The 27,083-nt window shown below is 43.9% G+C and overlaps 1 protein-coding gene across 1 annotated transcript; it reads left to right on the forward strand.

Moving 5' to 3' along the window:
- Positions 1-959: 959 nt before the first annotated feature.
- FDX1 (ferredoxin 1) lies at positions 960-27,051 on the forward strand. The gene is made up of 4 exons (XM_075851599.1): positions 960-1,137; positions 14,552-14,676; positions 22,670-22,799; positions 24,241-27,051. Exons 1-4 carry the CDS (start codon positions 1,010-1,012, stop codon positions 24,353-24,355), a joined length of 498 nt encoding a protein of 165 aa, XP_075707714.1. The 5' UTR covers positions 960-1,009; the 3' UTR covers positions 24,356-27,051.
- Positions 27,052-27,083: the final 32 nt, after the last annotated feature.

The following is a 27,083-nucleotide window of genomic DNA, read 5'->3' on the forward strand; positions in this document are numbered from 1 at the left end:
AAAAACGACCGTAAAAAACGCAGCGAAAATCGCGAGTGGCACAAAAAACGTATGAAAATCAGGAGCGGTTTTCCCTTGAAATCAGCTCCGTATTTTCAGACGTTTTTAGTCTAGCGTGTGAACATACAGGACCACTCTGGAATTCAGTGATCTCCTTACATGACCCATTCTATCACAAATGTTTATGAGGCCTCGTTTACACGAGCGTGTGCTTTTTGCGCACGCAAAAAACGCAGCGTTTTGCGTGCGCAAAAGGCACTTAACAGCTGCGTGTGTCATCACCATATGATGCGCGGCTGCGTGATTTTCGCGCAGCCACCATCATTATGACACTCCGTTTGGATGTTTGTAAACAGAAAAGCACGTGGTGCTTTTCGGTTTTCATTCATCCTTTTCACTGCTGTTGCGTGAATCATGCGCGTTCCACGGAAGTGTTTCCGTGTGAGATGCGTGGTTTTCACGCAGCCATTGACTTCAATGGGTGCGTGATGCGCGAACAACGCACAAATATAGAACATGTCGTGAGTTTTTTGCAACGCACTCGCGCTGCGTGAAACTCACGGACAGTCTGCACGGCCCCATAGACTATTATAGGTCCGTACGACACGCGTCAAAATCACGCGCATCACACGGACGAATAACACGCTCGTGTAAACAAGCCCTAAAGGCGACTGCCGGGCGAGTGCTGGATTTTATACACCTGTGGACATGGGACTGAATGAAACACCTGAATACAATGATGAATGGGTGTGTCCCAATACTTTTGTCCATATAGTGTTTGTTACTATTCTTATGCAAATATTAAATGTAGAGAAATGTTGCTATAAAAGGCGCTCTCTCTATAATATATAACCAGCTTATATGAGGTGTACCTGTATCTTCACTGCAGAGAGCGCCCCCTGCTGGCGGTCTGCAGAATACAGGGAATGAGGGGGGCGGAGCCTCCATGCTCCTCCCCGGCTTGTATAACTTTGCAGCAGGGACTGGTTCCGGGAACACAGGGACAGACATGGCAGCAGTGACCAGACTGTTATCCAGCTCCCGCTGTCTTTTTGGCAGGAGCCGGATCTCCGCGGTACAGCGGCCGCTGCGGGCGGCTGGAGTGTCTCTGGGGACCGGAGCGACGCGGCCGTTCAGGTATTCCCTGTGCTATTTCCTGCTGTCACGGTAACCCCGGCGCGCTCTACATGTCCCTGACTATACCCTGCGGTGACAGCAGGCTTATCTTTACTGTTGTCCTAAGGAACTACAACTCCCAGCGTGCTTTTCAAACCTTTACCTTTTGTAACAACTGACGTCTGCTGGAAAAGCATTCTGGGAGTTGTAGTTTTGAGAGCTACATTCGCCTAAATAGTAGGAGAACTTTTTTTTGTTTTGTTATTATCATCATCATCATGGTGCCGTGAGAATCAAGGACAGAACTATGTGTGTTTCTCACTCTCTTTTTTTTTTTTTTTTTTTTTTTTGGGTGATTGGACTTCTACCGTATAATCCTATGCCACTGATTGTGTCCAGGGCTGGTGCCAGCAACAGGCAAGCCTGGGGCAGATGCCAGGGCCCACTGGGCATGGATAGTCTGCATAACCATGCTTGTCGAGCCAAGGGTGAGGTAGCCAGATTGCCTATATACACCTGGAGCCGGCCATGGTGACTTCCTTCATGTCCGCACATATCTGTATATAGCAGATTGGGGATAATGTGCGGGTACACCGGGTGATGTGTATCAGATCCATGAAGTATATATTCTACATTAGGATGTTCCATTGTTGCAGATATCTTGCAGTGTATGGACCTTTTAATGACCTGCATCCCAATAGTGAAAACTATCAGGACACCGGTCAGATCGGGGACCATCTCCATATTAGAAAAATCCCTACTGTAGGGACTCTGGAACTGACAATATATCAGATAATCACAAATAATGTAATTGCCTTTAACTCTGGATCATACAAGTAATACCTATACTGTGTTTACAGAGTTCCTCCACAGTTATGTAGATTTATCCCATATGTAAACTGAACCTGTTCAAAGCTGAATATGTATTTTAAGTTTCCCTTCAAGGGATTTTCTGGTTTTATGTAAATCCATTCTAATATTATATACTGGAACTTTCTAATTTACTCTGTTTCAGTATCTCACTGTTTTGAAGAGGCTTGCTGTCAGTGAATTGGAGCACTCTCGTTTACCTCCAGAGGCTAAAAAAAGATATATAGACATAGGCCTCATTCACACCTCAGTATATGGAAGCCAAAACCAGGAATGGATCCTGCACAACTGATATAGGAAATGTTTGTATCTCTTCTGTGTTGTGGACGCCTTCCTTGTTTTGGCTTACAAATACTGACCAAAATATGCAAGTGTGAATGAGGCCTTAGGAGCTTCTCGTCATCCACAGGATAAGCCATAAATGTGTAGTGGGTGCGTTCTCGCCTTCACAGTGGGTGCGTTCTCGCCTTCACAGTGGGTGCGTTCTCGCCTTCACAGTGGGTGCGTTCTCGCCTTCACAGTGGGTGCGTTCTCGCCTTCACAGTGGGTGCGTTGTCCCCTTCACAGTGGGTGCGTTGTCCCCTTCACAGTGGGTGCGTTCTCCCCTTCACAGTGGGTGCGTTGTCCCCTTCACAGTGGGTTACTTTTCCAATTGAAATCGGTGAAGAGATTTCCGCGCTTGTCGAAGTTTAGCTACGGAAAGTGCTGAGCTCGGCTTTGGACTCGCACCTATAAGGTATTTATGGCGTGTCCTGGGGATAGGCCAAATGTCTTTGTTGGGAATTAGCCCTTTAAAGGGGTAGATCTGATTATCCGTGAGCCGTTATCGGCAGGAGAAGCGGAACCTGACCATACGTTACATCCGCTACGACGTTACAGGGTGGCCATTGAAATGAAGGTGTCGGGTCCGTCCGAGCGGAAACCAGTTTTGTGTATCTGCTCTGGCTCAAAGGATGGGGGGGGGGGTCTCTTCCTATGACATCCATGTATACTAGGGAATGGCATTAACCGCTATCCCCTAACTTCTGTCGTCTGAACGCTTCCTTTCTGAGGAATCCGATTACCGTCCAGACTTTTTGGAAAACTTTTTTTTTTTTCCCCCAGTCCCACAGAGTAGACTGACCCTTTAGAAGTGATTAAAGACTTCTGCGGACTCTCTTGACTGGAGCGATTTGCAAAAGATTATGAAGAGATTTTTGATGAACTTCATTTCTATGGAGCCCTGGTCTCCTACTAGGGTCGCACGATGCATCGACATTTCAATACTGTACCGTGCACCCTCAAACGGTTCGATACCGTTATTTCATGGATTTCGATACAAAGCTGTGCGGCCGCACCGCTAAGTATAGTAACACATGAATGTATGAGGGTGGGGCCGCGGCTATGTAGTAGTCATTGAGTCCTGACAAGTGCGCGCGCACGGTCAGCATGATGTGATGCGGCAATCGCTGCACTAATGAGCGCCGGCACTGAAGAAAGGACATGGCGGGCGCACTACAAAATACCCCATGTCCTCTGTCTTCCGTGCCGGTGCCGCCGCTCATTAGTGCAGCGCCAGCCGCATCGCCTCATGCTGATCGCTATCACTATATAGATATATGCCAGTACGTTAAAGTTTAAATATAAAAAAGTAAAAAAAAAAGTCAATTAAAAAAAATACACATACACATTTTTTACAATAAACATAAAAAAAGTCTCGATAAAATATACACGTTCTAGATCGTCATGACCGTAATAACAAATTTATAGCGTCATTTATGACGTTTACATGGTTATAAAATAAAATCTGCTTTCTTCTTTCACTTATTAATGTGCGGTGTGAGGTGTTATGAATTTAACCTCCATGTGCCTCACACATTAACCCAATGTTCATTATGACGGAGGAACATGATGGGGTTAATTACTATTAATGTGAGGCACATGGAGGTTAAATTCATCACACCACGCGCCTCACATCGGAAAATGGAAGAACTTGTTTTTGGGTTTTTTTTTAAACTCTGGCAAAGTATCGTTTTGGTATTGAATACCGCAATACTGCACAAACTATCGGTATCCAAGTCCAAATTCTGGTATCGTGACAACCCATCTCATACTTCTCCTAACTAAAGCCCATATACTTAGATAGCGGTTTACCGACAGCTATTCCCCCCCCCCCCCAACCCCCCATAAACATGTTTAGCTCTACCAAGCGTGCATGTGTACGCAATGGGGAGACTGGAATAAGCTGCTGACAGACCCCTCTGGCAGCAGCATCTCTACCGTGAGAACAAAGGATTGGGCATGTTAAAATCCAACATGCCCGATCCTTCCTTCCTCCGACACCTGCCATCAGGGGAGAGTCTGACACCTCCATATACATCAGATGGTCCATGGGATCGAACGACGTTCATCTAAAAGAAGCGCCCTGCACGTTCTCCGCCTGAACCTCACATTGATGTCAATGGGAGGGAGGAACCTTACTCCTGCCAGCAGGAATAGTTCAGCGGCGGGATCCGCCACCAAAATCCACTGTGTGAACTAGCCCTTAGGCCGGTTTCCCACAGGTTGGATACGATGTGTAAAAATCACGCAGCGTTTCTGACCTGGAACCCACCGCACATTCCGCTGCGTAAAAAAACGATCATACTTACCCACCTCCCTCCTTTGACGTTCGGTCCGGCCTCCTACAATGACGTTGCAGGCCATGTGATGCTACAGCCTGTGATTGGCTGCAGTGGTCTCATGAGATGACATGTTATCCCAGGAGGCCGGACTGCAGGAAGGAGGGCATTCTGGGTACGTTTTAAAAAAAATCCGTAATTTTTGCAGAGTAATCGCTGCGATTACGCCACAAAAGTCGCAACACTTGGCTTTGCATCCCCATTGATTTCAATAGGGAAAATCCGCAACAAAATACAGCATAAATTGACATGCTGCGGAACTAAATTCCGCACCGCAGGTCAATTTATTAACGTTTACGCCGCGGTTTCCCCACAGCGCGGGCATGAGATTTACTAGATATCATTCACTTTGCTGCTACTGTAAATGCTGCAGAATTTCCGCATGGAATTTGTTGTGGAAATTCCGCAGCACTTGCGCTACGTGGGAACCCGGCCTAAGCTCCCATGCAGACGACCGTAGAATCTTTCACGCCTATTGACCACTGACACCTTCCTGTGTATTTGCGGGAAGGTATCCGGGCTGTAGAAAGCCTCCACAAAAGATATGACATGTCCTGTCTTTTTTTGCTTTTTTCAGATGGGTGTTTTTTCCATATGGGAGCACGGGCGAAAAATGCGGGTGGCTGTTCGCAACTGGCCGTGCCCGTAATCGTGGACCGTGATTACCGGCACGGACGTGTGCACGAGGCCTAAGCGTTTGCTTCAACTACACTATATCCGGTCTCCATGTTGATACATTTTACCTGCGCATCAACGTTTGCTTTTTGTTGCAGATTTTTACCTCCCGATTAAACTCCGTGCAGAAAATCTACAACAAAAAGGAAGAAAACTATTCCGCGGCAAAACCCTGCAGGCTAATTTATAAATGATTTATTTTTTTTTCCCCAGTGTGTGGATGAGATTTGTCCAAATCTCACCCACTTTGCTACGACTATAATCCCAAGGGAAAATCTGCATAATTTCCATCCTGTGTGATCATGGCCTTAACCTGACCGTTCTGATTCTATTGTCCTTGTCCATCTTCTGACATTATTTTGTCCCAACTTGTTCCTTACATTTCCCGGTCTTCTGTACGTCTGTCATTTCTTCCTATAGATCTGATGCTACGCTTTTTATAGGCTTTTTTGTTAAAAACAAAAACCAAGAAAAAAACTCAGTCCCGGAATATCCCTCGTGGAGTTTAGCACATATTGTACACTTGGAGAAGAACAAAGTCTATTGCTGAACATGTTGGGGATGAAGCCATAAAGGGTTTCTTTGTACCTGTAGCCAGAAGGCGAATGCGAGAACCTCATTTCCCTATTATGTTGCTTTACCTGTTATAACTTTTGACCCTGTATTTATGACCATGCTCACGGACAGATTATACCAGACTAGAGGACTTCAACATCAATGATTCCCTATGGGGGGGGGGGGGGGAGTTGCAAGCAACCTCGTGACCATTGCGAAAGATCCAACCATGTGAGTAGCAATTGTAACGCAGCTCCTGGACGACGACGTGGAGCCATATAGAGCTCTCAGAGGTAGGGATGGCACGATACCAGAATTTGGACTTCGATACCGATACTTCGTGTAGTATTGCGATTTCGATACTTTACCAACAGTAATAAAATAACAAAAAAGTTCATCCATTTTCTGATGTGAGGCACGAGGTGTGATGAAGAATTTAACCTCCACGTGCCGCACATTAATAGTAATTAACCCCATCATGTTTCTCAGTCATAATGGGTTAATGTGAGGTACATGATGGGGTTAATTACTATTAATGTGAGGCACATGGAGGTTAAATTCATCACACCTCGTGCCCCACAATAAGTGATAGAAAGCAGTTTTTATTTTATTTTTTTACAGCTTACACATCAGAAATGATGCAAAAAAATTGTTGTGCAGGTTATTACGGCCGCGCCAATACCGAATGTGTATGTTTTATGTATTGAGACTTATTTTAATGTTTATTGTAAAAAAAAAAAGGTGTATGTGTATTATTTTTAAATTTAATTTTACTTTATGTTTTTACTTTATTTTTAAACTTTAATGTACTGGCATATATCTATATTACAGTACATTAGCCGGTGTACAGATAGCACACAGGCAGTTGTTAGGACATACTTTGGTATGCCCTATCAGGAAATATGGTAGGACAGCCCTGGGGTCCTTCAATGGACCCTGGGCTGTCTGCCCATATATGGTATGTCCCTCAATCGTGTCACAGGAATTCCCTGTGACGCAATCCAAGGGGCATCCCCCTTCTAATTTTCCCCTGAATGCCGCAGTCCGCTGTGATCGCAGCATTCACGGGAATAACGGCAGAGATCAGAGGTTTCTCTGATCTCCGCCGTTATAGAGCGGGGCTTCGGTTGTGTAATATAGTCATTGCCCCGCTCCTGACAGGAAGTGCGTGCGCGGTCAGCATGAGGAGATTAAGCCGGCACTGCACTAATGAGCGGTTCAGGCACTGAAGACAGAACATGGGGGTGTTTTGCAGTGCGTCTGCCATGTTCTGTCTTCCGTGCCACCGCTCATTAGTGCAGCGCTGGCCGCATCGCATTATCCTGACCCCGCGCACTTGTTATCAGGACTCGGGAGCGCGGCAATGGCTGTATCACACAGCCGCAGCCTCGCTCTCATACATTCATGTGTTACAATACTGAGCTGTGCGGCTGCACAGCGAAGTATCGAAATACATGAAACAACTGTATCGAACCGTTTGGGGGTGCACAGTATCGAAACAGTATCGAAGTTTCGATGCATCGTGCATCCTTACTCTGAGGTGAGACTTGGTAATGGTGGAAGATGCGGGCACCACCTAGGCAGTTGTCCCTGCAACCAGCCACCACATTCCTTGTAGAGTTACTGACTACACTATGGGAATGGGACTTGCTTCAAAGCCGACCGGACTAGAGGTCCTAATACCCAGTAAAAATAGGATTATATGTAATTCAATATAATGTATCCTGGCCCCAGATTTACCAGGGGTTGGTTAGATTTAAGACCTTTACATACCTTGTTCACACAACGCTAAAAAACACAGATGTGCATAAGTGTCAAACGCTAGCAGTTTTGTAAAGTGCTGTTTAAAATACAGCCGTTTTTGTCTGTCTTTGACACGTTTTTGTTTTTTTTTGGGTGCGTAGTCAGGACTCCCATTGATTATGGAAATTAGGTGTGTTTTACACGCCAAAGAATTGCCCTGATGTTTCTTTTTATGGCACGTAAAACGCATCAATTTCATGCCGTGTGAACAGGGCCTTAGGGGAACATCTTTAGTATCCCACAGAGAGCACTGTACGGCTCCAGTCTTAGGCTTTGTTCACATCACCGCCTGTGTCCAATGAGGGGTTCCGTCTGAGGTTTCCGTCGGGGTAACCCCTCAGCGGAAAGGCAAACGGAAACTTCCATTTCCCTCACAATTGAACTTAATGGTGACAGAAACCTAGCTAATGGTTTTCCCCTGTCACCGTTGTGACGGGTCCGTTGTTCTTGATGGAACCAATAGCGCAGTCGACTGCGCTATTGATTCCGCGACGGAATCCTGTGACAGACGAAGACCATTAGCTAGGTTTCCGTCACCATTAGTGACATGCCACAGACTGGAAGAGTCTGCTCCACAAGAAAAACCCACTATACTATAACCGGTGCAGGTGCCAAGGCAAGTGCCCCAGGAGCTTTTGTTCACTGCTTTCTTCCAACCCTGCAGAGGACATCACTTCACGTGCAGCCAGATGTTGGCTTGGAAGTCAATAGGGAATGAAACTCACTACGAACTGTGGGTTTTGTTTTTGTTACAAAAACGCAGTAAGGGTATGTTGACACGCAGTCACCAGAAGCGTCTAAAAATACGGCGAAAACCGCTCCTGATTTTTCAGACGTTTTTGTAGCAACTCTCGTTTTTCGCAGCGTATTTTACGGCCGTTATTGGAGATGTTTTTCAATGGAGTCAATGTATATATGTTACATAGTTACATAGTTAGTACGGCTGAAAAAAGACACATGTCCATCAAGTTCAACCAAGGGAAGGGAAAAGGGAAGGAAAAATTTCTACACATAGGAGCTAATATTTTTTTGTTCTAGGAAATTATCGAACCCTTTTTTAAAGCCATCTCCTGTCCCTGCTGTGACGGCTCCTGCGGTGACTATTCCATAGATTCACAGTTCTCACTGTAAAGAAGCCTTGTCGCCTCCGCAGGTTGAACCTTTTTTTCTCCAGACGGAGGGAGTGCCCCCTTGTGTGCGCGTCTCTTCAAAAAAAACAATGGATAATATGTATGCCGTTTTTGGTGGCGTTTTTTCAAAATCATGTGCTGTAAAGAGGAATCTTTTTGCATCACAATCTCTATCACACGATTTGCAAAATGTAAAACGTCACCTAACATAAAGACGCTATTTGGAAAAAAATATATAACCTAAGAAGCACTACAGTCTTTTGAGATGCACTATTTGGGGAAAAAAACGATTGTGTGTATCTTAAGACTGGATTCCCACACAGCATTTTGTGTTTTTTTTTTTTGGTTTTTTTTTCACTACTTTTTTTTTCTTAAGGCCCCATGCACACGAACGTAAAAACGCCCGTAATTACGGGACCATAGACTTCTATTGGCCAAGGGTACCTCCCAGTATGCTTAGGGGAAGGTGCCCAGGCCGTTGAAAAATATAGAACATGCCCTATTTTAGGCCGTAATTACGGCACAGGCAGGCCCATAGAAGTCTATGGGGCTCCCGTAATTACGGGTGACTACGTGTGTGCTCCGGTAATTACGGGCGCATTGCTAGGCGACGTCAGTGGATAGTCCCTGTCCAGGGTGCTGAAAGAGTTAAACGATCGGCAGTAACTTTCAGCACCCTGGACAGTGACATCCGATCACAATATAAATCGAGGTGTAAAAAAAAATAGAAGTTCATACTTGCCCAGAACTCCCTGCTTCTTCCTCCAGTCCGGGCTCCTGGGATGACGTTTCAGCCCATGTGAACGTTGCAGCCAATCACAGGCCAATTACTGGCTGCAGCGGTCACATGGACTGCCGCGTCATCCAGGGATGTCGGGCTGGATGTCGAAAGAGGGACGCGTCACCAAGACAACGGCCGGTAAGTATGAAATTCTTTTACTTTTACCTCGGAAAGGGCTGTCCCTTCTCTCTACCCTGCACTGATAGAGAGAAGGGGCTGCCGATTAGTGCAGTGCAATTTTGCAGCGAAAACGTGCCCGTAAATACGGGTGGAATACGGGTGACCAAGGAACCGTATTTACGGGAGGGAAAAAATACGTTCGTGTGCATGAGGCCTAATTATTATTTTTTTTTTTATAGCAATTTTTGGCAGGCCATTTGTTAGTGCAGCCAGTTCTTGCATTAATGTCTATAGTAAAATATAAAGAGCGCTCCATACAACTGTGTTTTGATTTTTGGGCTGATTTTGTGATCATTACATTTTTTTTTTTTTTTTTTTTCCAAACGCAGCATGCATGTGTTTTTTTTTTTTCTGCCGGTTTTCCCATAGGCGGCTACTCTATGAACTATGTTGCAAAGCTCCTTTGTGTGAAAGAAACACGTTTCAGATTTGACAGATTTTGGCATGAATTTTATGTCAAACTCACGTAAAACTCTGATAATCCGCATCCCATGCGGTTTCCGCAACCCTTTGGGAAATTTTCTGCTTTGATTTTTGTCTGCACGGAGGAAAAAATTTCAGCTGCAAAAATATGTAGCTGCCGGATTCTGCACAGAAAAGCCGCGGATCGACTCTGTAGACTGACAATACGGCTGATCTTCGTGCGGATCGGCTGCATACTGGCAACAGAAATCTGAGGGCAAGCCTTGGATTTCTTCCGTGGAAATAGATGGCGGATCTTAATGCAACATGTGAACGCGGTCTTGCCGTGTGTCATTTTCTGTCAAATAGATCCGCATAGAATCTTGTGGATTTTGTTGTGGATTTCTTTCAGCTACTAGAAAAAAGTGCAGGTTTGCCGTTGTGGATTTTCCTGCAGAATCTGGAAAACACACACAAAAAAAAAAAAAACTGTTTTAAAATCTTGAGCTCCTTAGGTGATCTACAGCACTAGATTGCTTGCAGATTTCAATGTGGACTTTTTCTACCCCATTGGGCCAAAGTGCGTATTTTCGTGCGGCAAATCCAGTGTAAGGGTATGTTCACACGCCCTATTTACAAACGTAATTCGGGCGTTTTACGCCTCGAATTACGTCCGAAAATACGGCTCCAAACCGCCGGCAAACATCTGCCCATTGAAATCAATGGGTCTTACTGTGTTCTATGCACACAGGCTTTTTTTTTACGCGCCGCTGTCAAAAGACGGAGCGTAAAAAGACGCCCGCGTCAAAGAAGTGCATGTCACTTCTTGAGACGTAATTGGAGCCGTTTTTCATTGACTCCATTGAAAAACAGCTCCAATTACGTCCGTAATTGACGCCGCGAAAAACGCGAGTACGAGCAATTACGTCAGAAATTCAGAAGCTGTTTTCGCCTGAAAACCGCTCCGTAATTTCAGGCGTATTGGACGCTGCCGTGTGAACATACCCTAATACAGCAGCAACAAAATAAATGAGACTTCAAGAAATCTCATTTACACGTTGCAGATTTTTTTTTTTCGCACGTAAATTGACCTGCGGTGCATGTTTTAAAATCCACAGCATGTCAATGGATCTTGCATTTCCGCTTACGAATTGTATCTGAAAATTTATTTATTTATTTTTAAATCACTAAAACGCATCGGTTTCCGCATCAAATTGTAAAAGCCACACCTACAAATGCATCAAAGAATGTGCTATTAGGCCTTAGACGAGCGTTGTATACGTCCTTGTGCTGTGCGTGAAAACCAAGGACGGCACATTGACCTATGCAACTCAATGGGGCCATTCAGACATGCGTGATTTTTCACGCAGCGTGTTCAATAAATCAAGCACCGTGAATTTCTATAAACTCCATATATGATACTAGAAAATCTCCTTGGTCATATCAGATAGATTAATATACCCATACAGTTGGAAAATAACTAGATGTGACTTAAATCGAGATATAATTGATATCCATATACAAATTGGAATTTTACAATTAAGAAACAAAGAGCTATAGTTAATCTTAAAATAACATCATTTAAAAATGATTTTTCTCTGTTTTAGAGACAATTTTGAGCCTTAGGACAGATATTAGGAATTTATCTACCTGTCATTTACACACGTTATAATTAAAACAATGCTATTGGCCCCCTTGACTGTCACTCAATACACAGGATATTTAAGGGCGTCAGAATCGGCGGGTCACACCCCAAGAGGAAGCCGGAATGCCAGCGAAACGCGCGTCGGGTGTCCAGTCATATTATGAACTCAATGTACAAGGTCTTAGCCCAATTTGAATGCTACTACCAATGATATAAAAATTAACAAACAGTCTGCAAAGACTTACTTGTAAAAGCACTGCTCCCTGCAGGAGAGCGGGACGTGAATTTTGACAAATGCTGCAGGGCGATTATCCCTGACAACGCATACAAAACCAGCTGACTTGCAGAGCAAGTCCATTAGACCACACACAGTGCTGTTAGCTACGGCCGTCTCCGCAAAAACGGAGATATAAGAAAATTTATAGCTAGCAGCTTCTTAAGAAAACATACTTCCAAGCGCAATCCTAACTGAATATACAGCGCTTAGATTGACACGATGATATATACAAGCGGCCTGGTCATAACTTAGCACGTCGATACACACAAGCGGCCTGATTTTAACATTTCAATCGGCTGCTGCTCGCTGCTTTTGACAGAAGGCAGACAGCAAGTAACTTACATATAAAGTTAATACAAGCAAATCATCTTGCTACTGATCCCAATTGAGGATCGGAGATACAAGTAGCATATAACAAACAAACTACCCAGCCTAAAAACCGCACAGCACCAATGTGAATAGCCTCCTACATAATTAAGGAGGGAACCAGTTCAGAGCACACTACAACGATATTATATCCTATAGTGCTCACCTTTTACAAGTTACCGCACTGGCACTACTTGAGGTAGCCAGTGTAACATAACATAATTTGGACTGCAAATAATTATATAAGAGACAATAAATAAATAATATATAAAAAATAAAAACCAAATCTCAGCAATGATTGTTGCAATTTATCCTGAGAATATGATCTAACAACATCAGTACAAAGCACAAACAAATAGATAAAGTGTCTGTCTGATTTCAGTACAAAATGAATAGACACAATGTATAACTAATACTTGTCTATTTACAAACAGAAAACATTGGAAATATCAGTATATATAAAACTGATACAATGTTTAATGATTGACAGCTAACACTGATTCACACAGTACATGTAATATATCTATGTCATTAGATCTATACTCACCTTAGCAAGTCTAACTTCAATGTTATATGATAGTAGCATATAAAAGACAAATTCTTTTCTTTAAATGCAGGACAAGGGGTCTTCTGCACTACTGAATAATTGACCTACATTGAGAATTATAGAAATATTAAAATATTTTAATATAAATACAATTAATAAAATTTATTATTTTCAATTTATAATAGGAACCACAATTCTTTTCCTCTCTCCCTATTTCCAAAGTAAAATAAATGAAAACCAAGGACGGCACATTGACCTATGCAACTCAATGGGGCCATTCAGACATGCGTGATTTTTCACGCAGCGTGTTTCCGTTGCGTGAAACTCACTGCATGTCCTGCTCTGGTGCATTTTTGCATATCACACACGCATTGAAGTCCATGGTTGCGGGAAAATCACGGACAGCACACAGAATCCCGGACAGTCGTCAGTGTGCTGTCTGTGACTCAAGCACCAGTTTCTAAAAAGCTGAGGGGGTAATAAATGTGCCCCAACACTGACGTGCCTCACGGAACACACACACTGATGGCACAAGGAACTGCAATGCAGGAAAAACGCTGCATTTTATTGTGGACGCAAAACTGACACGGTCGTGTGACTCTAGCCATAGTTCTGTTTTTCACCTGTGGATTTTCTGCACCAAATTCCGCAGCGTGTAGCCTTAGGCTGGGTTCACACGACCTATTTTCAGACGTAAACGAGGCGTGTTATGCCTCGTTTTACGTCTGAAAATAGGGCTACAATACGTCTGCAAACATCTGCCCATTCATTTGAATGGGTTTGCCGACGTACTGTGCAGATTACCTGTCATTTACGCGTCGTCGTTTGACAGCTGTCAAACGACGACGCGTAAAATGACTGCCTCGGCAAAAGTGCAGGACACTTCTTTGCCACGTAATTTGAGCCGTTCTTCATTGAACTCAATGAAGAGCAGCTCAATTTACGGCTGTCAGAGAAGCCTCGCAAAATGCGAGGAGGAGCATTTACGTCTGAAACGAGGCAGCTGTTTTCTCCTGAAAACAGTCTGTCATTTCAGACATAAAAGCCTCTCATCGTGTGCACATACCCTTAAAGTCAATGGAGAAAATCTGTGTGCAATCTGCAACAGAATTGACATGCTGCAGATTATAAAATCCACGCCGCAGGCCAAATTCTGCGTGGGTGAGATTTTGTAAAATCTCATCCTCTTGCCTGGTACTATAATCTGCTGAAGATGTTTCAACCTTGAATATGTTTGCTGGTCTTAGGCCCCATACACACGACCGTAAAGAATCTCTAAATGCGGACTGTAATACGGTCTGCAGTTCCGGACCTGCCTGGTTCTATTGGCTGCGGACACCCTTCCTTGCCGCTACAGATAGGTGTCCGTGCCGGGAATTATGGAGCGTGTCCTGCTTGCCACGATTTACAGGCCATGCTCCCATACTTTGTATGGGAGCACGGCAGCAAAATGCAGCCCATGAGGCCTACTGTGTATTTTGTGCGGTTGTCGCTGTTCTTACAGAACCTGGAACCCGATTTAACTACTTTCCCCTTCCCCACAGCTCAGAAGACAAAGTAAAAGTGAAATTCATAACCCGGGATGGAGAGGCCATTGTAGCGGAGGGGAAGGTTGGAGAATCCCTTCTGGACCTTGTTGTGGAAAAAAATTTAGACATAGATGGTTTTGGTAAGTAGATGCCAAATAAAATGTTTTTCTTTAGTTCTGTGCCTCTCTACCCTATAGGGTCTGTGTATAGGTTAGGGCTTCAGTGACACGGCCATATTGTCGAATTACTGCCATGGGACATTACACCACTACGGACGCAACGTCATTGAGACTTCGTCCACATGCCGGCTATGGAGGCTGGGTGTTGCCAAAGGCAGAATCGTTACTATCTTGCATACCATGTCGGCAGCCATGTTGCTTAGTAAGTAATAAAATTGTCAAGACTAGAACAAGGATTATTCACTCCGTGTGCTCTGATGCTGCTTTTACTCTAGTAAATTTGCACACCCCGTATGTTACCGTGTATCGTATAATCGTGCCCTGATTTCAATCACCGGTGCATTTTACTTATGGAAATCGGTCGACCTGCAGGGACTTCTGCAACACGTCCAGGTTTGCGTATGGAAGATCTGCAGCTTATTTCTGTAGCACCAGCGTGAATGACACTTTAATAATTCTCATCCTGATCCTAATCGTTGCATTTTTGCTGCTGATTTTCCTCATTGAGTTACACGAGGAACTGAAAATCCGCGACAAATTGCAAATGTTGACGTTTTTGCTGTGCAGCAAAAATTGTAAGTAATGGAGTGAAAAAAAGGACCTAATTCCCATATTAGGCCTCCGTCACACGCTGAATTCTTTTGGAGTTTTAGGTCCTGGTCATTTTTTTTTATTTTTTTTTCCCGTGACGTTTCTTGCTGCTGATCCCGACATGGTTTCTGGGTCAAAATCAGCGTAAATAAACTGTGTGAACAGGGCCTTAGTGTGTGTGTGTGTGTGTGTGTGTGTGTGTGTGTGTGTGTGTGTGTGTGTGTCAAATGTAACATGTGGATTTGGTGTCATTTCGTACATGTGTTTTTAAAGTATTTAGAGCAGCGTTTTTATTTTTTTTATTTTTTTAAAATAGACTGACCATAAAATTGTCACAAAGCAGAACGCAGTTTTATGTAGTGCATTTGATATTTTACTATAGACTTTAATGTAACATCTGGCCGCATTAATAACTCAGCAAAATTCTGTGTGAACCCAGCCTAAAATAGAAAACAGTCCATACTCTGCTCCCGTCACTGCTATAGCGGCAATTCCTTCACCCCTCCGCTCTTGTCCGTGCTGTCGGCCTGCTGTGCTCACAGGAGGCTGGCTGCGCCGACACCACACGTGAGGATCAGGGACGCTTCCCTACGGAGTATGGACTGGTGGTGTTTTTTTTGTTTGTTTTTTCTCCACCTCTGCTTTCCGTAGCGGCCATTCCAGCGGAAGTCTGCACCAAATTGAACACCATTTTTAGTGCAGATTTTCAGCCGCGCTCCGTAGATTCTGGGTTGTTTACGCTGCAGAATTTTATTGTATCCGACCCCTGTGAACATTCCCAAAGGGGAAAATCCACCACAAATCCGTTCTCGTTCCGCGACCGTAATTGACATGCTGCAGATTTCAAGTCCGCACTGCAGGTCCATTTCTGCCGTGAACTTCTGCAGTGTGTCGAGACGTTGTTACAATCTCATCCACTTTGCTCCTACTGAATTTTTCCCCGAGAATCTGACCCAATTGTGGCTGAAAATCTGCACTTGTGTTTGATTTGATGCAGATTTTTGATTGGATTTGTCGGTGGAAAAGAGGGGAGGATGGGATTTAGAAATAAAAAAATAAAGGCTGTACACTCCTCCCCTGGTGCTGCCACAATGCAGACTCCCTGCTCCCCGGGGGTGGTCCCTGGGGTGACGACTGGTCTCACGTGACACTGTAGCCTGCGGTTGGCTACAGCAGTTGCATTGGACGAAACGTCTTTCCAGGAGGAGAGTATAGTTCTGCACGGACGTTTTTCCAAAGCGCGTATATAAGATTTGATAAATCTCAACCGCTTTGCTGCTACTGTGATATGCTACCAATCTTCCGCCCACATGTTACGCTACTTGTGAAAATTTGGCCTAAGGGCTTCATATCCGCATGCTAGGATTAGACTATTGAGGCAGGACTTGTTTAATTTAGGGTATGAACATACAGGTCGGATACGCTGCGTAAAACTACCCCGCGTATCCGTCCTGGAAACAATAGGGAATTCCGTCCGAAAAACCACACTGAATTGTGGTGCAGTTTTTCTGTCAGCGTGTCTGCTGCGGAAGGAAGTACTGAAGGAATAAAAAAAACAAAACGTTTCTACTCCATACCTATGGAGTCGCGTCCCACTCGAGTGTAGCCCGGCCTCCTGGGATGACGCTGTAGTCGATGTGAGCGTCTTTTAATTAGCTGCAGCAGTCGCTGGGATTAAACGTCATCACAGGAGGCCGGGCTGTGCTCAGAGGAGAATGAGACGTCGCTGGGAACAGGCGTGGTTGGTAAGTATAAAATATATATATATATATATATATATATATATATGATTCCGCAGCATATATCGACATGCTGCGTTTAAAAAAAAACAAAAAACACCGCGGGTCTATATGGATGGGTTTCCTGCTGAGGTTTTTTTTTTTTTTTTTTTTTCCGGCTGTGTGCGGATATTTGTTCAAATCTCACCCAAACTGCTGCTCTGTACTACTCTGCGGACTCTCCGGAATTAATTTGCTGCGGAAAATCCACATTGTATCCGCTATCTGCGTTCCTACCTGTAAAGTTTGGGGCTTTAGTGCAATAAATAAGTGTACTGAATATTCAGCCAATGATGTTTAGGCTTTGTTCACACACTGTGGATTGCCTTATAGGTCTGCTCTTCTGGATCCAATTCTGGTTTTGACTTTAAAAAAATAAAAAAAAAATTCAAAATCTGCATTGTGTGAACAAGCATTAGTCAATGTTCACGCAGCATCTTTTCAGGCGTATTTCAGAGCCTGCATTCTGCTTTCAAATTTGAAAGCTGTTTGCAGACTTATTTCAATGGGAAATCTACTGTGTAGTTCATATGAGGTATTTTCATGCTGAATCAAAAAAATGCCTCGTAAATAAAAGCAGTGAAATCACTTTCTAAAGCGTTTTTTTCCCATTCGCACTAAGGGTATGTTCACACGACAGCGTCCGTAACGGCTGAAGTTACGGGGATGTTTTCAGGAGAAAACATAACCGTAATTTCAGCCGTTACGGCATGTGCAGGCGCTTGAACGCAGCGTCCATTACGGACGTAATTGGCGCTGCTTTTCATTGGTGTCAATGAATAACGGCTCCAATTACGCCCCAAGAAGTGACAGGTCACTTCTTTGACGCGGGCGTAAATATACGCCTCGTGTGAACAGACAAACGTCAGCCCATTGCTTTCAATGGGCAGATGTTTGTCAATGCTTTCAAGCCGCATTTTTCGGACGTAATTCGGGACAAAAACGCTCGAATTACGTCTGTAATTAGTGTGTGTGAACATACCCTAAAACTCCAAATACGCTTAAAAAAAGCTGCACATCTGCTCAAAAAAAGAGATTTTATAGGCTGTTCTCTCGAAATTGGCCTTGCATTTTTCAGGCAGTTGCACAAGCTGTGTGAACATGACCTTTAATCTGCAGTCTAATACAATTCCGTATCGCTTGCTATAGCCGTGATGTGAATATAGTGGAACATACTGAAGGTTGAAATATGAGACGTTGAGCAATGTACAGTCATCACCCGCATACGACGCCTCCGATCCCTCCTGGAATGCTGCTGGTCAAGGTTAACGATGATGTAAAGATACTGGACCATTCTGTCACCCCCAACGTGCGCCTCTATGTGCGGGCACCGGGTCATGGAGCAGATCAGACTGATATGATATAAAAATTTGGTGACCACCAATATGGCAGCAATTAAAAGTCCCATGTGTGTTGTCACCCGGCTTTCTGGGACCATTACTCATACTTACCCTAATAGACATGACATACACTATGTGCACACACACTAATTACGTCCGTAATTGACGGACGTATTTCGGCTGCAAGTACCGGACCGAACTCAGTGCAGGGAGCCGGGCTCCTAGCATCATAGTTATGTACGACGCTAGGAGTCCCTGCCTCGCTGCAGGATAACTGTCCCGTACTGAAAACATGATTACAGTACGGGACAGTTGTCCTGCAGAGAGGCAGGGACTCCTAGCGTCGTACATAAGTATACGGACGTAATTAGTGTGTGTGCACATACCCTTAGAATGAACCATCTGATAGAAGGGGTTAATGTAATGACTTGTATAGTGTTTCTTGAACCTTGTATTCATTCTTATCAATGCAGCTCCTTGCCTTCTGCAACAATAATTACTATCCATAGATGAGAAAAAGTGACAAATTATAATTGTTTTTTTATTCTTTGCTAGAATCACAATGATTTTCCATGGAAATGTTTGTCATAGCAAAAATTAAGATAATTCAACACTTCAGTTTACTCTATCTAGGAGACACCATTCCAACAAGGAGATTCTTGGTAGGGAGGTGGTTGCACATGCATGGACCCTCTGTGTTTAAATGAATGGAAGTTCTGAAGTCTTGTGAGACCACCCATATGTTTCCATAACTTGCCTTCACTTTAAGGGTATGTTCACACGGCGGGGGTCCGTAACGGCTGAAATTACGGGGATGTTTCAGCCTGAAAACATCCCCGTAATTTCAGCCGTACCGGCATGTGCAGGCGCTTGAACACCGCGTCAATTACGGCCGTAATTAGCGCTGCTATTCATTGGAGTCAATGAATAGCGGCTCCAATTACGGCCAAAGAAGTGACAGGTCACTTCTTCTACGCGGGCGTCTATTTACGCGCCGTCATTTGACAGCGGCGCGTAAATATACGCCTCGTGTGAACAGACAAACGTCTTCCCATTGCTTTCAATGGGCAGATGTTTGTCAGCGCTATTGAGGCGCTATTTTCGGGCGTAATTCGGGGCAATAACGCCCGATTTACGTCCGTAAATAGGCCGTGTGAACATACCCTAACAGTTTCCTGCACTGTTTGCCAGTTTTGGTGAAACTACAACTCCCAGAATTCTGAGGGCTGCAGACTTTTATGGCATGGTAGGCGTTGTAGTTTCACCACCGCTGTAGTGTCACCGGTTGGGAGTCTATGGGTTTACTGGATCCCCTTGGTGTCAGATCCACCACATGGTGCATCACAACTGGTAGGAAAACCGGCTCATCAAATTAATTTGACCCTAAAATCCCTTTGTGCTTATTTCTTAAATCTCACTTATTCTTCAGGATTTAGTCGGCATCGGTATGGAAATTGCAAACTCTTTGTTTTGGTCCGAGGAAAAATGTATGCGTATGATTTGTAATGTTGTGTGGATGTAGTTCATAGCTGCAGGATGTACAGGACGTGTAGAATATACATCACGGGTTTAGGCCTCACTCTAGAATATAAATCTTCCCAATGAATCCACCAATAATAATTTAGCGACCCTGCGGCTCCCCCTTACTAGGACTTATTTACCTCAGTGTGTGTGCGACAATTACTTGATAGTCTTTAGGTGCGTTCACGTATATGAGTTGCATCTGCATCCGGGTTTTTTTTTTTTTTTTTTTTTTTTCTTTTTGCTACAAAATAATTAGTTGTCGTTCGTTATCTGTTTTTAACATCCGTTTTTACCACAATGGTCCACCAAAAAGGTGGCCTAGGGGCTGAAAATGTGCTAATTTTATCAGTGGTGCAGTTTGTGATTAATTGGATACACGATAGATTAGATACATGTTGTGTACTTGTCATTTCACAAAGCTTCTGACGTGATCCTGGCATGTCATGGCTCTCCTTTGCTCCAGCCTCGGCGCTACACTGAAGTCTGACACACATTATAATGTCACGAGTGTCATATTTAGAGCAGCACCGAGAGGGAGAGCCCAGAAGGCAGCTGCTGTCCACTCCCCTCACCTCAGATCTTTAAAGCAGCCATGTGAACCTGCAAAGACACCAAACACTAGCCCTAATTTCAGGGAGGGACTAGTTTTTGGTGCCTTTAGAGCTACCTGATCCCACCCCGGGTTTGCAATTACTATTCACACGACAGGGTCCATGTGTATGCCGTTAGAAACGGCGGTTTTAAGTCAATTTTTGACAGCCGTTTTGCATCCGTTCCATGTTTGTTTTTGGTGACTGATTGTGACCCATTTTTCACTGCTTTAAAAACTGATTAAATCCTGTAGATAATGCCACAGTGCCCTCTGTAGGTAGTGCCATTGAGTAGCCCATGACGTCCCAGTCCATATATGTCAGGGGCTACCTCTAGGAGTGGAATGCCCGGCCAGACCGTCTGCAACGCTCTGGCCGGGGATCCGGTCCAGGAGGACCCCTGATGTCACTTTCCGTATATGGACAGGGGCTCCCTCTAGTAGTGGAATAGGGCCTTATTCTCTCACGCCGGGTGCTGCCGGAAGGTGGATGCGGTAGCATCCGGCGAACAGTGCGCGAAGATAGGATACGGAGCCGGTCACAAACGCTACAGGTAACATTTTTGGATCCATCTTCAGCACAGGTTCTGCGCTGTATGGCGCTACAACATATGTTGATGTGCCAGAACAGATCCCATAGAAGGCTTTGGGACCCGTTCTCCCTTCAGTATCCCTCCGGTTTTCCTGAAACATGCTGGAGGGAACTGACGGACAATTAATATATGTGAACGCCCCTTACCAGTTATTAGACCTGTATAATTCTGCCCTTGCCTTAATAGAAATCCGCAATCCGTCTACAAAATCAGCCCTGGTGACCAGGTTTTGCACCTTGCCCTGTATATGTGGCTGAGTATTAGCACAGTCCCTGACCTCATCCCGCTTCATCTCTTCCTTCAGAAGTGATCAGATGGGTTTAATGAGGGGGCTTTAGTGCTGCTGTGACTACTAATGTATGGGGGTGGCTACTGTAACTACCGGAGAAGTTAGGAGGGACCTGTTGTGACTACTGTGTCGGAAGGGAGACTGCTGTGACTACAATGGAAGAGACAACCTCCGCTTCGAATCCGGAATGTGCTTGGATCGGTTGTTGTTTCCTTTCTTCCATGTGGCACTAAAGTGGGATCTGATTTGAATAGAGGGACCACCGGTTTGTAGAGTAGTTTGTTTGAGTTGACTGACTTCATTGTTGGCTCCATAAGTTTTGTTGATTTTTTTTTTTTTTGTTTTTTTTTTTAACGTGTGAATGGTGTTTCAAAAATCGGATTCAGTAAAATCTACAACAAATCTATTGACATGCGGCCTAACCTGATGCAAATGGATCATAGCAGAGGGGTATAATACAGAATTGTAATACATATTAATCTTTTAATATTGGGCTTTATTTATCAAAACTATTTTCCATAGCAACCAATCAGAGCTCATCTTTTATTATTTTTTTAAACTCCTCTGGACAAATGAAAGTTGTGATTGGTTGCTATGGGTGACACCCGTGTTTCTATTAGTTTTGACAAACTAGGCCTACTGGGGAAGATTTACCAATGTATTTGTCAATCTGGTATTGCTGCTCCGCCCCCTACAAGTAAGGCTTCGTTCACCTCTGCGTCAGGGCTCCGTTCCATCTGAGCTTTCTATCCATATGGAGCCCTTACTGACACAAATGGAAACCATAGGTTTCCGGGTCATTCACCTATGGTTTCTTTGTGTCAGTCAGGGCTCCATTTGGGCGGGAAGCTCCGACAGAATAGCGGAATGGAGCCCTGATGCAGATGTGAACATACCCTAAACTGGATTGTACTGCAGTACCAAACACCGCCTGTGGACAAGTGGTGCTGTTTCTTGGGTTTTTCGTGGGACCTGACCTCATAGTCTCTTCAATGATCAGTCATATTAGGAACTGGATCAGAACGAACATCTGCTTTCTGAGATGAAAAATAGATGCCAAATGAGGCAAACACCCAAATATGTTTCTCATTGAAAATAATTTTTTCGATACAACTGGGTCAGAAACATCCAAGATGCAATTGGACACAAACCAGAAGCCGAATACAAGCCCTTTAATAATGTCAGATGACCGGCACTGACCTATATAATGTGCTGTAACTGAATACCGCTTCCTTCATGTTTCGATTCAGGTGCGTGTGAGGGGACATTGGCCTGTTCTACTTGTCATCTCATCTTCGAGGACCATATATTTCAGCAGCTGGAACCAGTTACGGATGAGGAGATGGATATGCTGGATCTCGCCTATGGACTCACTGACATGTAATGTCTCCTTTGTGCTGCAAGGATTAAACTATCTCGGCATGATCCATCTTTTTAAAAAGGGGGGGGGGTTGTCTTCCTGAGCGATCCCTTTTAAACATGAGGTTGGGTCTGGCTTCTCTATCATCTGGTGATAGCAGCTGGTTGTCAAGAGAAGCCACCGACAGTCCATGTAATACGTTTATGTACCGGGTCTGCCAGAGCCGGAGTTGCTCTTACAGAGTGGCCCTCAATTCTGGCACTCAGTGTGGTCCCAATCTAACCCCCATCCCTTATTGAACTGTTTGAAATTAAACTTTCTTGGGTTGAATGACTAAAACAAAATGTTTGACCCTTCACGCCCTGCGCCCTAAATTTACAGCGCAGCTGGCGGGTCATTTCCTGCAAACTGCTGTGCATTTACGGCACAGTGATGGCTCAGGATCTGAGGGCACGTCCTCAGCGGCGGCTGTAACACTGACCCCCGCCCCCCCTTCTGAAGCAGCCGGGATCGGAGTTTATCTTTTGTTATTTAATAATGTTCCTATTGTGGGAAAACTCCATAATTATGGTCACAAGCTGACCTTTCTGTTTAATGTGTGGCGTTGTACGTCAAGTCTCATAAAGGCAGCCCGTATAGCAGGTTTGTGAAATGCGTCTGGATTCGCTACTTTGCATTGCTGCGGTTTTTATGTTGGGCTGAACTGATCATTTGTGAGAACGTAGTGATCCTAAGGGAAGTTCTTTTCTGGACTTCATACCAGTAATCCCAATAAAGAAACACTACAGCCAGCCTCTCCCTAGCCTAAATAATGGCTGATAGCAGGAAACAATAGAGTATTTGATTACACAGATGGATTTTGTGATTAGTGGTCATATTGATCACAGCTGTACAGTTCAGATATAGTTTGAAACAGCATAGAAAGATTGGTAACTATGTAAATTACTTGTACCAATCCAGAGCTGTATTCACAATTCTGCAGGGTACAGAGCTTAAATTTCGCAACATTCCTAGTTGGTTCAATGTCTTCCCAGAATCCAAATCTCCAAAGCAAGGACTATTCACAGTAGTGTACAGTAACGACATCAGTTAGCCCTCTTACACACAAACCAGTGCCACGCGGGCCATTTTTCACAGCATCCGAGTGGCACCCAATAGTTTTCACAGACCCATTCACTTTAGTGGGTGAATAGGGTCAGTGAAAAATCGAATCCATCAAAAGATAGGACAGGTCCTATCTATCCACGGATCACGGATGAGACTCAGGTGGCACACATGGTCATGTGCGTTGGTGTTTAAACTTTGAGGGATGTCTGTCAATAACCGGCTGACCGTTTCCAATAACAACCAGTAGAATTGTGAGCTTAGCTATGGTGTTTGCACTATATTTATAAAGTTTAATAGCGGAGTTGTATATAAAGGTTTTTCCTACTAATTATTTCAGATTTTGTTCTCCTTTAGGTCAAGACTGGGGTGCCAAATCTGCCTCCGGCCATTCATGAATGGAATGATTGTGAAAGTTCCGGAGGCCGTAGCAGATGTCCGACAAGCAATGGATATGGGAAAGAGTTCTTGAAGCCAAACATGAAGCAACTTGACTTTTTTGACTTTTTTATTTTTTCTTCTATTCTAGTTCTTAATCCTATGTAATTAGGTGTTTTATGCTATAGGACACCGGTTAACAAAATGTATTTTTTAAATTTGCCTTAAAGTGTATTTTTGTTATACGCATGTCCGAGGATTTATTTTGTTCTGATTGTCAGGCCAAGACTCTTTGTGTACATTAACGCCTCTGTCGTCACATGAGAGCACTATGCACATTTGGATAAACCCTTTCTGTGCCACCTTCACAGCACATATTGTAGCCCCCCCTATGAACTGGAGGCAGGTGGCAGTGCTGCAAGGAAATTGGGTGCATTACATATCTCGATAGTGCTCTGTCACCTATAGATGAACTTGTCCCGAGAACAAACGCCATGCAACTATTAGATTGATTTCTGCATGGTGTAGTCTTCATACGCCCAGTATTGAGGTAGCAATTAACATCAAGAAATAAACAAAAATATATTGAAGTGGTATGTTATTGTTTTCTGAAGCCACAACACTCTGGTCTGGCATTTGCCGCTAGGTCTTACTTGACTGGACCAGAGTTGCGATACCAGAGTTAATGAAGGGGAAAAGGGAAGGGAGGAAACCCTCCAGCTCACCAGCCTGATACTCCTGTGTTGATGATCGCCCGGATCATCCGCGACGGCACACGGCAGGTAATAGTAGAAAAAAACAGAGAAGATTCAGCGATGTGTGGTATGAATCGGAAAAACTCAATTTCCACTTTATTCAGATGCAAGCAAACAAAGCTTAGAAAAAACACCAGGAGAGATAACAAGGTGGTAGGTTATGGCAATAAAAAAAGCCTACGCGTTTCAAGCACTAGCTGTGCTCTTAATCATGGCTAGGTCAAGTGAGCCCCTGCAAGCCGACAAAGTAAATAAATCCAATCCGGATTGAGTTTTTCCGATTCATACCACACATCGCTGGATCTTCTGTTTTTTTTGCGATACCAGACACAGCCAGTGGACCAAAGTGGTGCGGTTTCTGGCAAGAAAACAAAATAGAAGTTGAGACCACTTGGAATCTCTGATTGTGAAAAGAACTTGATTAAGTGGCAGTGCCTGTGGTATGAGAAGACATTGAAGTTTGTGGCCAGAGTGGAAATCGCTTACCCAATCCAGGGAGGAATCTGTCTGCTTACCAGCAGATATGGCACTGAACCAGTGGACATCCATAAGAATATCCGCTCCTAGGGCTCCCACTGATCTAATATTAAAGGGGAACTAAACTTTCCAAAAACTTTGTGTACAGATTTTCTATTGAGCCCGTATACCACTTTCTTGGCTTTCCGAAGGAAGCCGATCAGAAACAGTGGCACAGTGCTCACCCGACTTCTTCGGTCGGTTCGTTTTAGCTATAAGTGGGGGGGTCTCTGTGCTAGGACCTTCACCGATCAAATTTTCTGACGTGTCAAGTTTTTGGAAAGTTTATTTACTCTAAGACATTTTTAATAGTGAAGGTCTGTTTAAGGCTAGGCCTCCACTGTAACTTTTTGTAACACAACTGCCCAATTTTAACGATTGATCTACAGCTGTGGTCCAGAGGAATACATTTAGTTGCGTTCACTCCTGTGGACTGCAGCTCTCCCTCGAAAGATACAATTTGGAAAGTCACAGTACAAAAAGTCTCAGTGGAGACCTAGCCTTGTGTTGTGATTCTATAGCAATTCAAGATGGGCGACGTTGTAAGCAAGCCAAGTATATGAAATATTAAGAGGTTTATAATAGTCATCGCAATTAAACGTTGGTGAGATTGTAAATGAGGGAATTAGAGGAGGAAAGCACTAAAAGTTCTCTTAGTTTTAAACTGTTCTTTGTGTTTTTGTTTCTGTTTTTGTGAAGCTCCACTTTTGAATAATATTGGTTGTTTACAAAAAATGCAAAATGTCACTACTGTATATGTGGCTCTGTACCTGGAAACCTTTCACAAGTAGACTAGATGCTGTTGACAGATCTCATTTTAATAAATATTTTATACTTGCTATTGGAACTATAAACCTGGGGATTCATGCTATTATGCGACAATAACCGTTGTAAAAGGTCAGTCATGACTTTTTCACCCTATGCCTTACTGAATATAAATATATATATTATTTCTTTGTCACGCAACAGTTTTGTACTTTCACGCAAATCTATGTATTCCAATGGACTGTGACTGTCGTGCAGTTAAAGGGAGTTGTCGGGTTTTGTTTCTTTTATTCTTTGCACTGCCGTCGAAACAGCTGGAAATCAGCTGTAAAAGTGCCGCAACAGGGGAAATGAAGCGTTACATGGATCCCATTGAAATCAGTGGGCTGTCCTAGCAATGCACAGATAGGCCGGGTCCTCCAGACCAATGGTTTTCTGAACCAGAAGCCTATGGTGCGCTAACTTTAGCTTCTGATGAACCACTGAAGGTTCGGGTATTGTGTCCGTAGCATGGGCACAAAGACACTCCTGTATTAGGTCCATCCAGAAGCGGCCTAATGTACTTCACCTACACACACCAGATGTGTGACCAGGTAACCCTTGCTGATTATATGGCCAATACTGATGAATTGTGGAGCTTCTCTTTAAATAATACTGCTCGATGGGCATGGAGTAATTGACATACGATACTAGATTGGTTTTAGAATTGTCAATCTATTAAATCACTTTCAATAAAAAGTGCATTTTCAGACGATATGGATGTTCTTTTCTTTCCCTCGTGCCACT

Source organism: Rhinoderma darwinii, chromosome 2, assembly GCF_050947455.1.
Source record: "Rhinoderma darwinii isolate aRhiDar2 chromosome 2, aRhiDar2.hap1, whole genome shotgun sequence".
NCBI classification, from domain to species: Eukaryota; Metazoa; Chordata; class Amphibia; order Anura; family Rhinodermatidae; genus Rhinoderma; species Rhinoderma darwinii.